Source organism: Chionomys nivalis, chromosome 9 (genome assembly GCF_950005125.1).
Source record: "Chionomys nivalis chromosome 9, mChiNiv1.1, whole genome shotgun sequence".
Lineage (NCBI taxonomy): Eukaryota > Metazoa > Chordata > Mammalia > Rodentia > Cricetidae > Chionomys > Chionomys nivalis.
In genome coordinates, this window is record NC_080094.1 from 22164229 (window position 1) to 22176384 (window position 12156).

The 12156-nt window shown below is 42.5% G+C and overlaps 1 protein-coding gene across 1 annotated transcript in view; it reads left to right on the top strand.

Annotated features, from left to right (window-relative positions):
* LOC130882002 (ubiquinol-cytochrome-c reductase complex assembly factor 1) overlaps window positions 1-12156 on the top strand; it is an 89698-nt gene that overhangs the window by 6215 nt on the left and 71327 nt on the right. The window contains exons 3-4 of the mRNA XM_057781875.1: window positions 10064-10159; window positions 11415-11522. Coding sequence (XP_057637858.1) covers window positions 10064-10159; window positions 11415-11522 — 204 coding nt within the window. The remainder of the gene's footprint in view (window positions 1-10063; window positions 10160-11414; window positions 11523-12156) is intronic.

Genomic DNA, 12156 nt, shown 5'->3' on the forward strand with positions numbered 1-12156 from the left:
GACAGAGACATTGCGCTGCCTGGACAGTCACCCAAACTTCTTCTGTACCATTGGAGCATCCATCTTCAGCATACAGAGCTATAGTATCTAGCAGACTTTTGCATGAAGCAGGAAATTTTAAGATCTGTTCTGCCTTGTAATGCCAAAGTCTATCAGTTGCTTTCTTTTGTGTCCTGCAGAATGTCTGACAGACTCTTTTGTGTAGCAGGAACCCTGAAGAATCGTCTCACCTTTAGGCAAGTTTAGTAGTCACGTCTCTGTGGGTCCTGCATTTCCAGTTCATACAGCATAACATCAAGTAGTCCCGGCAAGAACAGTTTCTTGCCCAAATGGCTAACAAACTCTATAAGTACCCTCTTCGATCCCCATCATCCTGTTGAAGTAATTGGTGTTGCCAGGAGCAGACGTGTCTCATGTCATGAAAAGTCCTAAGTTATTAAAACATTTTAAATGCCACATTCTGAAGGTCTCTGAAAGATTTGAAGAATATCTAACTGAAATATATCTCTATATATCTAGAAAACCTAACTATCATGACTAGAAAGTTGACTATTATAGATGATTTTCTATTAACTTATATTTCTTTTTATTAATTAATTAATTAATTTTTTACTAAAAGAGAAATGTTCCATTGTTGAGCAACTTACTTTATCAGTTTCAAAGCAGTCACCTCTGATGTCAGTTCCTATACAGATTGATCTGAAGTCTGTCTGTGAGATACCTAGTAGCAATTCCATGGATGAATACACGAGCTGTTTTAGAACTACAGTTGTAAAGAATGACATTCTACCTGCCTGCCCATTATTGACACCTTACAGCCAGCTTTCCTGCCTTCAGCAGCAGCAGCACCACCACCAACAGCAGCAAGGACTCATAGTACTCCTCTTCAAAACTTACAGATTTCAGGATCCTCAACTATAAATGAATGCATGTCTTTACCTTTCGAACTCCAGTTGAATATTCACATTCTCCTTGATCTTCTAATGTTATCTCAAATGCCTGGTCTAGTTCAGAGTCACAGTCACTTCAATGTATTTCTCTAGTTTGATGAGCATTAGAATATGTTAACCAAGGAGTGCAGTATACCTTCAAGCAGAGTTCATTTTCAGCAAACTGGCAACCACCACAAAAAGAGAGCCAACTCTATCTCCACTTAACTTATATTTCTTAATTATATATTACATTTTAATTTATATGTAATTTAATTTTAATGTATTTATATTTAATTATACATGTATAATTTAAAAATTGTGCATAATTTTTAAATAGCTGTACAAACACAATACCTTAATCAAGAGCAGAAATGTACATATAACAAAATGACCTTAAATTTGTATCAATAAACCAAGATCTATACCAATGTAAATCTCTATAGCATATCCCCCTTTAAATATAAACCAACATTTATAAACAGTATTTGGGTGTAGTTCTCTCCAAACTGCTTCCTGCTTTTTGTTGGGTGAAGTATTTTTGGTAGGTGTTCACGGCAACCTTTGTGGGGGGGTCTTGGTCCATCAAACCACATTAGTCTAGAATTAATCCACAGGTTCTCATATTCTGTGGAAACAAAAGAAGAACCTCTTTTCCAAAGCACAATATCCTTAGACCCAAATTCTGAAGTCAAGATACCTTTATGTTGATTTATCTTTAGCAGCCCATACAATGAAGTGTCTCTTTGTACTTAGTTCCTTCACAGCCAAATAATTCAAAGAAAACACGATAATCTACATAAGCCAGACTCTATGTAGATTCCATCTTTATGTGGCTTGTTTTTAGTCTATTACTTTTTAATATTAATTTTATTGTTTTTACTCCTTTAACCTATGACTGTACTCTGTCTCTTTAAAGACTTTGTTTTATTTTTTTACTTCTTTTTATAACTCTTAATACTCTTTTTCTTCTCTCTCCCAAGCCTACGTACTTAAAAAAAAAATACACTGTGTCTCATTTAGAGGCCTTTTATGTCTGAATCTGTCCTTATTGCATATCTGTAATACTTTTCTGACTAGGACAGCTTCTTAAAATGCTAAGCACTTCTTAAAAACCTAAACGAGGGCATTCCTAGGGCAAACATGGCCCTGCCTGCTTGCTCCGCCCAGACCAACATGGCGGAATTCTGTTCACTGCCTCTGAGACTGCCGAGTGGGAGCCATCCTCACCATCTCAACTCTGGGAAGCAGTGTGTAGCATATAAACCCTTTTTATCTGAGTAAAAGCTAAATCTGCCATGCAGTGCAATGCACGGCCTGGAATATCTCTGTGTATGGTGGTGGGAATCCGCCATGCTCTCCTGCCTGTGCAAGCCTAGCAGACCTGATCCCGCTGCCTGCCCAGGTGGGAAGCACTGAGCTGCAGGCATGGTCTCAGCTACTTTCCTCCTAACCCCAAGCGGGCTTACAATCACCTGGGCCTACAAACCCCATTCAAGTGTTCTGTCGTCGAACCTCCCAAAAGAGTCAGAGCCATTTGTTCTGAGGAACCAGGAAGCCGCTGTTTTGAAACTGCACAGTTTTTGCTGCTACCACTGAGTCAGAAAACTTTCTCTTAAAAGAATCGTGCCTCTACTTGCTTCTAGCAAACAGAGTCCACCCGAGAAAATGCTTAATTTTTTTTTTTTTTTGTGTGTGTGTGTGTGTGTCTAGAATTCCCTTTTAAGCTTTCTCGGGTTTTACGTGGATTTAGTCAACCACGTTGGAGGCTCTTTAAAGAATTTAGTTTCTTAATTCTTTTTAAGTCATACAATTTTTGTTAGTTTGGTTTTTGAGATAGGGTTTCTGTGTAGCCCTGACTGTCCTGGACCTCACTCTAGACCAGGCTGCCCTTGAACTCACAGAGATCCGCCTGCCTCTTCCTCCCAAGTGCTAGGATTAAAGGCGTGCGTCACCACCACCCTGCTTAATTATATAATACTTTAGTGATAAAGAAAATAAAAATCACCTGGGACTTCAAATCTGAAAATGTCAGTGTTTTCATCTCTGCTGGTTCCCTTCCAGTCTTTATGGAAATGTGTGCATATTAATTTTTTCCATAAGTGTTCTGCCAGGACTGGGGTATAGCTCAGTTCATGGCATGCATGAAAGACTGGGTTCAGTCTTTAGCACTGGAAAAATAAAAGAAATAGTAACTTAACAAATATAAAATATACATAGAATTATATCTGGCGCCTTTTCATTTACTGGAACAGATGCTATTCATGTTTAGATAGTCTTTATTTTTATTTGTTATTGAAATTGTAAATACATAAATAAATTGTAAATTATTTCCTTTTTTGACATTATAGGCTCTAATTCTCTAATTTTCTTAGCATTCCCAGATCTAGCTCTGTAGACCAGGCTGGCCTTGACCAAGCTCCTCTTGCCTCCCAGTACCGGGATCAGGGGAGTGTACCACCACACCCAGAAGACTTTTTCCTTATTTTTAATAGGGAGTTTGATCACCCTAATTATCGAATATAAGTGCAATCATCTCACTTCACTTAGCTTAAGATCTTCTTTGTCCATTCATATTGTAGCATGTGACAAGATTTCTTCTTATGAGGGCTGGCCTAATGTTCCATTGCATAGTATCCCGTACTTTTCTATCCACATGATTCATTGGATGTTTGGATTGCTTCCATCTCTTGTTTTTTGTGAATAATGTTATGGAGACACTGGTGTGCAAAGATGTCTCTGAGATCCGACTTTTGGATATGTGTCCAAATTGGACTGCTAGATATGATCCTCTTGATGGTTCTTACTAATAATCATTACAGTGAATTGCCCGTGTGGATTTCCTCTTTCTGTCTTACATTTAGTGACTGAGGATTTATTTATTGAAACAGGGTCTTTATAGGCCAAGCTAACCTTCAACTCAGAGCTCCGCCTGCCTCTGCGGTGCTGGGATTAGAGGCGTGTGATGCCACACCCAGTCTGTAGTTGCTATTTTTATTACCATATAAGCTCATACTGCTTGAGTAAATTTAATCCTCACTATAAAGCAAAAATAAAAAAAAATCCCCTAACCTACCTTCCCCAAGTTACACCCTCTCCCTTGATTTCAGTCTCCTCATCTGTGAAGTGCAAACCTTGGCCTGGGAGACCTCTGCAATGACTTCCAGCCCCGGTGTTGTTCTAAGTTACTCCTTAATTCTCCAGTTGCCTTTTCTCCAAGCCAAACAACTTGAGTTCATTTTAACCTTTCCTCCAGGACCTTTTATTCCTCCCTTTGATCAGTCTGTGGTTCTTTTTTGGACCTCCTCCAGGTTGTCCTTCTCTTTGAACAAAGTTGAAGAATAAAAACTCTACCTAGTTTTATTGAGTACTGATTCCATGCCCAGAATGGTGTTGAGCGCTGGGGCAGAGAATAAAAGGAGTGTGAGTGGGCTGTGCCCTGGTGGAGCTTACAGTTTTGCTGACCGGTGAGACACATGTGCCCGCAGCATTCAAGAACTGTTTGAGGCTGTCTCTGTCCACCCCTCCTCCCCATCATGGCAGCCTCTTCACTTTCAAGACCTTTGGGTGGTGATTTTTTAACTATTTACTTACATATTATTTGTTGACTGCTGTGTCCCAGCCTGGTCTTAAATTACCACCTAGGTGAGGATGACCTTGAACTGCTGCAGCTTTGCCTGCTTCCACCTTGGCTGAGTGCCGGGAGTTTGAGGCCAGCCTGGTTTACAAGAGCTAGTTCCAGGACAGGCTCTAAGAAAACTACAGTGAAACCCTGTCTCGAAAAACCAAAAAAAAAAAAAAAAAAAAAAAAAAAAAAAGGAGAGAGAAATGGAAGAATAGGCACAAATCACGAGTGTACATCTCAGTGAATTATTACAGTGTAACTATACACAGCATCCAGGTCAAGGGTAGAACAAGAGCTGAGGGCGAGGATGTAAGTCAGCTGGTAGAGTGACTAACATTCATGACCTCTGTGCTCAGTTCACAGTGGCACATAAACCAGGTGTGGTGTCTCATGCCAGTAGTCCTAGCACTTGGGAAGTGGAAGCAGGAGGATCGAAAGGTTATCTTCAGCTACATAGTGCACCTGCGGCCAGCCTGGGCTACATGAGACTGTCCTACAGTAAAACAAAGCACATTCCCAAGATCGCAGAAGTCTTGCTGTATAGTGGTAGCGCACGTCTTTAATCCCAGCACTCAGGAGGCAAAGGCAGGAGGATCTCTTTGAGTTCAAGGCCAGCCTGGTCTACAAAGCCTAGGACAGCTAGGACTGTCACACAGAGAAACAGAAGCAAAACAAAAAGATTGCAGAAGTCTCTTTGATTCCCTTTCGCCGCCACCCACACCAAGGTTAACAAAGCTTTATCTTGTGTCCTGTAGCTTCTTTTGCCCTTCAAACACCCATTATACAGTCTTTTGTGCTCAACGGCTGTCATTCAGCCTTGTCTGAGAGATTTAATAAATCTGTTCTTTGTAGTGATGGTTGACTAATTCTCATATAATATTTACTTTTTTTGGTCCTGGGGCTTAAGTGCACAGTATTTCGTTATATGGCCATGCCTTGATTCATAAGCTCTTCTGCTGGTTTGGGGTGTGTCTCCTTGGGGCCTTACCTGACACTGCACCTGTGAGCGCATGCATACACTTCTGTTGAGGCAAAGATATAGAATTCCTGAACCTTGCTTGCTGGGCATTAATCTTAACTAGATGCGACCAAATACATTTCCCAGTGGCGCTTTGCTCTTTGTCCTCACATGAGCTGTGTGTCAGTGTTCTGGGTGCTCTCCATCCTTCTTGACACTGGGGTGTTTTGCTTCTGGTGAGTGGCATTTTCATTGTGGCTCTTGGTTCTGGTTTTTTATTTTAAATTCCTTTTTGTTTTCTTTTCTTTGTAAGACTATGAGCTCCCAGAGGACACAGACTGACTTCTATCCCAAAACTTGTATGAGGGCTAGTTTATCTTGAGCATTTAATGGAGCTCGGATAAATGAAGCGTGTGTCTGTGGTATCTATGTGGTCAAAGATGATGGGGGTGGGTGATTAAAACATTGTGCAAAGGAGGATTTGTTTCAGCAACTATTTACGTGTCTCCCACGTGCCACGCGCTGATGAGAGGTACAGTTCTTACCATCTTGTGTTTTTTTGACTGTGGTGATGGAAAATAAGCAAATACTTAATGTGAATATTTAATTGCACATATAATGAGTACCGTGGAGGAGGTAACGTGGCTTCTGTTTGGAGAGAATAATGGGATGTGAAGGAGTATTTTTTGATAAGGTAGTTAGGGAAGGCCTCTTCAAGGACTGGGGTGAAGCTCAGTTGTTGCTTGTCCATCGTGTACCAAGTCCTGCATTGGATCCCAGCACCTCAGGAAGTTGGGCACTGTCCTTTCAGCTCCTGGGAGGTGGAAGCTGGAGGAACCAAGATTTTCCTCAGCTACAGAGTGGTGCAGGGGAAGCCTAGACCACATGAGACCCTGCCTCAGAACAAAACAAAAGGAAACTAGCCAAGAAAACAAAAACCAAAAGAAGAGAGAGAAGGTCTCTTTGACAAAGTAATACTTGAGCTGTTTTGGGCAATTTTGTTTGTTGCTGTCTCTTCAGTTTGAAAAGATGAAAAATCAAGGTGTTCAAAGGCCCTTTTGAAAGAAGCAAAGGCAAGGAGGGTGGCCTGCAAAGTGCTTGTGTGTTTATGGATGAGCAGAGGGGTGGGAAGGCTGGGTGTTGCCCTGGTACTTCGCAGTTGAGTGAAGTACAGTGGAGGGAAATATGACAACTGTGGAGCTCTGGGCACAGAGAAAGGTGTCTGAGCTAACACCAGCAGAGAGGCCCAGCACACTCGCTCAGGCTACGCGGCATTCTTGGAGGCAGTTTAAGTGCTTTGTGTTCTAGATGGGCCATTACGCTGATGTATGTGATGTCATGGGAGGTGTCCTGTGTTTAGTCTGTATTTCACAAAGCCTGCTTGGTACTTGAGAATCAAAGCATAAGTGTCCCGGGACTGCAGAGGAGTTCTGACTAATCGTTTAATGTCCTTGTTTGGAAAGAAATACGGACAGTACCATTCCACAATGAGGAACTATTTTTCCTTTATTAAGATGAAACAGTAAAATCATTGTTAATCCCATCTATCCCTCCTCTTTTTGGAATAAACCAGAATTGAAGGACTAACTCTCTGTCCTGAGACTGTCCTGGGTAGAACTCACCCTGTAGACCAGATTGGCCTCAAACTCAGAGATCCACCCGCCTTTGTCTCCTCAGTGCTGGGATTAAGTTAAAGTCATGTGCCTCCATGCCCAGCTCCAACCCCGTCCCTTTTAGTTAATTTAAGATAATTAAAAAATTACTGGGAATTTGTACACTGAATTCCTAAACTTACCCATAATTCATTCTTCCTTTCCCTCCTTGCCCACCCTCTTTTCTGGTACAGGAGATCAGACCCAAGGTCTTGTCCATGTTAGGCAAGTGCTCTACTGTTGAGTTACATCCTTAATCTGCTACCCGTAATTCCAACTTAACCAAATAACCCTTCATTTCTGTTTGTTACATCCTAGATTTACCCACATCATTCATGTTCTGTTTGTGATTTTACCTATGTTTTTAAAATTAAAATTTTTTTAAATACTGTTTTTCATGCTAATCGCTAGTATAAACTATGGACTTTGGGTGGATAGGGTCATTCTAATAAATTAGTGCTTTGTGTGTGTGGGGGGGGTGCTGACGTGGCAGAGGCTGAGTGTGGAAAAGGAGGACAATGTGTATGGGAACCCTGTGCTTTCTGCTTAAACCAGGTGTGGTGGCCTGTGTCTCTAATCCCGGGACCGAGAGGCAGGCAGATTTCACTTAGTTCAAGGCCAGGACAACCAGAGTACGTAGTGAGACCCTGTCTCAATAACAGCAAAATACTGTAATCTCAGCACTTGGGAAGCAGAGGCAGGAAGAAGCTAGCCTCAGCTACATGGTGAATTAGAGGCTAGTATGGTTTGCATGAGACTCACCCTAAAAATAATTTAAAAGAAGTAAAGCAAAATATCAGTGGGGTGTCATAGCACAGGCTGGACAACATTGCAAGACCCCAAGTCTTCAAAAAAAAAAAAATCAGATTTTGAAAATTTAATCCAGAGGCAAAATGGTTGTCTTACAATTACAAGGCTCTGGGTTCAATCCTTAATTATTTGATTTTGCAAGTGCTTATACCTTAATTTACTGTCCCTCACTGGATATTTCTGTCTTCATTCGTGTAGTGTTTCTGTATAGCTGCTCCTGAGAAGTTTAATCCCAGACTATATATATATATATATATATATATATATATATATATATATATATATATATATATTTTTTTTTTTTTTTTGGTTTTTCGAGACAGGGTTTCTCTGTGGTTTTGGAGCCTGTCCTGGAACTAGCTCTTGTAGACCAGGCTGGTCTCGAACTCACAGAGATTCGCCTGCCTCTGCCTCCCAAGTGCTGGGATTAAAGGCGTGCGCCACCACCGCCCGGCTCCCAGACTATATTCTTGATTATAGCAACACTAGCCAAACAGTTGTAGGTGGATTAAGGAGGGAATTTGGGTTGCATTTAGTGTAGCCCTGGTCAGTGGTCATAACTGGCTGCTGTAGGCCACACTGTTGTTAGAGGCAGTGTGACCTGGTGGTGACTGTGATTCGTTTATTAAGTACCTGTTTGTGAGATGCACTTCCCATACTTTCCCCATTCAAGCCTCACTGTGTCCGGAGTGCAGCAAGTTGTCAATGGGCACTGAGCTTTTGGGTGTATTGTCTGCTTGTGTGCCTGTGTGAGGATGTTGGATTTTCTGGAGCTGGAGTTACAGACAGTTGTGAGCTTCCATGTGGGTGCTGAGAATTGAACCTGGGTCCTGCGGAAGAGCAGCCATCCCTCCAACCCCAAGTTATTTTTTGTTGTTGTCTTTTTTTTTTTTTTTTTTTTGCCTTTTTTTTTTTTTGAGACAGGGTTTCTCTGTACACAGCCCTGGCTGTCCTGGAACCCATAGTGTAGACCAGGTTGGCCTCAAATTGGCAGAGATCCATCTGCCTCTGCCTCCCATGTGCTGGGATTAAAGGCATGTGCCACCATGGCCTGGCTGCCCCAAGTTTGTTTGTTTGTTTGTTTGTTTGTTTATTTATTTATTTATTTATTTTTCTCTCTTGATACAGAGTTTCTTTTTCTTTTTTTTGGTTTTTCAAGACAGAGTTTCTCTGTAGCTTTGGAGCCTGTCCTGGAACTAGCTCTTGTAGACCAGGCTGGCCTCGAACTCACAGAGATCCTCCTGCCTCTGCCTCCCAAGTGCTGGGATTAAAGGCGTGCGCCACCACCGCCCGGCGATACAGAGTTTCTTGACGTAGCCCTGGCTATTCTGGAATTCATTCTGTAGACCAGGCTAGCCTCAATCTCATAGAGAGTTGCCTGCCAGCAGTAGCAAGTTTTAAACTTTAAATTGATGCTCCCTCCTCCACACATCAAGTGTTAGAATTCACATGGAAACTTACTGCAGTTCTCTCTCCTATTACATTTTTTTTTTTTTAAGATTTATTTACTTATTATGTATACAGTATTCTCAGGATTCTGTCTGCATGTATGCCTGCAGGCCAGAAGAGGGCACCAGATCTCATTACAGATGGTTGTGAGCCACCATGCGGTTGCTGGGAATTGAACTCAGGACCTTTGGAAGAGCAGGCAGTACTCTTAACCACTGAGCCATCTCTCCAGCCCCTCCTATTACATTTTTATTTCTCTGAGTTGACTCAGATTCAGGTGATATTTCTAAGGCTGAATCCTTTTATTTCTTCAAGAATTAATGAATTTGGGGGTTTTATTTTGTTTGGGACTGTCTCTCGCTATGTTCTGGACTGGTATTGAACTCATAGCAGTTCTCCTGCCTCAGCCTTCCAGAGATTGCACGTCTGAGCCATTACATCCAGCTTCATGTATTTAATAGAAATTTGTTGAGCACCTGCCGTGTACCAGACACCACTCTGACTGCTGGTCTTCCTCTCGGTGATCCTTCAGCAGTAGCTGGGCAGGCAAGGTTGGGTCAAACCTGCCAGAGCAGCTCCTGTTGGGCTAACTTTGATATGTAATGCTCAATGTCACTACATCTGTCTGTTCCTCCTCCAGAGGCCACAGATGAGCCCGTCTCGAATCTGGGTAGAACCAGAACAAGCTGTTGGGGTGGGCACACAACAGAGTCGGAAATACCACATCACAAGTAAGGTGAGTGTGTGCTCTGCTGTAGCCTGGCTTATGTGAGTGTAGAGTGAGTGTGTCCTCTGCTGTAGCCTGGCTTACGTGAGTGTAGAGTGAGTGTGTGCTCTGCTGTAGCCTGGCTTACGTGAGTGTAGAGTGAGTGTGTCCTCTGCTGTAGCCTGGCTTACGTGAGTGTAGAGTGAGTGTGTCCTCTGCTGTAGCCTGGCTTACGTGAGTGTAGAGTGAGTGTCCTCTGCTGTAGTCTGGCTTACGTGAGTGTAGAGTGAGTGTGTGCTCTGCTGTAGCCTGGCTTATGTGACTGGAAGGTGAGGTTCGGGGGTTTGAAGGGATTTTCCCAAGTTTACAGAGGGTGGTAAGTGACAAGCTAATTGACTGTGAAGCCTAGCTTGCGAGCTCGTATCCTGCTTCTTCCACTGTAGGCCCTTGTCTAGAAATTAAAAATTGTTTTAGAGAAAAACAATTTTTATGGACCTTGAACAGGTTTAAGACAGTCATAAACCGTGCAAGGATTTCTTATTGGATGAAATAGCTACCTTTCCTTATTGAGGCACTGGAGCAGGGTTTCCTGGGATTTTTTTCCTCTCCTTCCTCCCTTCTCTCTCTTTTCTCCCCCCCTTCTCTTCTTTCTTTCCTTGTCTCCTCCCCTCATTCCCTTCCCCCACCCCTAGCCCGTTCCCTTGTATTTTACCTGCCTGTATGTCTGTTACCATGTGTGAGACTGGTGCTCTCAGAGCACAGAAGGCCCTTAGAGCTAGAGTTACAGACAGTTGTTAGCTTCATTGGGGCTGCTGGGATTGACGTCCTCTGGAAGAGCAGCCAGGGTAGCCTCTGGGCCATCTCACTCTTTCTCATGTCTCCTTTACTCTAATGCCTCTAGTCCAACCTTTCCTAGTCACGAGACCACAGGCACATGGTTACTGAGATGGGTGTGTCCTGCTTTATAATTTGGAAGGTGTCTGTTAGGTACCTGCGTACCTAGGTGAGGGCTCTGAGTCTGGCTCAGTGGGGGAGCACTTGCCTAACTTGTGTGAATCCCTGGGTTTGATCTCTAGCACTGAACTAAAACAGAACAGAACACTCAAAGCAAGCAAGCAAGCAAAGTCTCAAATCATTAAAAAGAAATCAAGAGATCAGGCAGAAAAAAAATCAAAGTAAAAAGAAATATAAACCATAAAAATGTCCTTAGAATGAATAAATAACAGCATTCTGTTTAGAAAATTTCTTGTAACTAATTTTGACTTTTTTCTCTTTGGTTAAGTAGCTTCCTACTACCCAAGATTTCCCGAAGCCTGTTGAGGAGAAGGTTGGTCCCTTCACGAAGATAATAGAAGCCATGGGATTCACTGGACCTTTGAAATACAGTAAATGGGTAAAGACTTTTATGTTCCTTTGGGTCTGTGTCCTTCCTGTGGCTCACAGATTTATTTTAAAGCTTCTGCTTTGAGAAATTCATACATTCTTTTGAGAATTTCTTCAGAATGCATCCTTCCTTCTACCCTCTAGTCAGATTTATGTATAGGTGAGACCAAAGTTCTCCTTCAGCCCAATTCCTGGGACGTGTCTGCAGTTGTTGTCAGGGCAATGAGACGGACATTTTCAGGCCCTTGCTTTATGACATGGGAACATCTAGATGAGTTTAAAGGGCAATCCGGTGGGGCGCATTCCAAGACAGGGTTTCTCTGTGTAGCCCTGGCTGTCCTGGAACTCACTCTGGTGGGCCAGGCTGGCCTCGAGCTCACAGAGATCCCCATGCTTCTGCCCCACAACGTGTTGGAATCGCAGGAGTGCAACACTGCCTGGCTACTTTTGCTTTCTAAAGTTCATTTTTTCAGCAATTTTCATAACAGCAAACACAGGTTTCTGTCTGCAAGCTTTTGTACACAGATTCTGAGACGTCCCCATGATTGCACACTTTGTTGATAAGGGCTTTCCAGTATACGAAGAGGCTACAAATGCTAAGTGACCCTGCAGTCTCTCCTAAATCTTCAAGGAAATAGTTATTT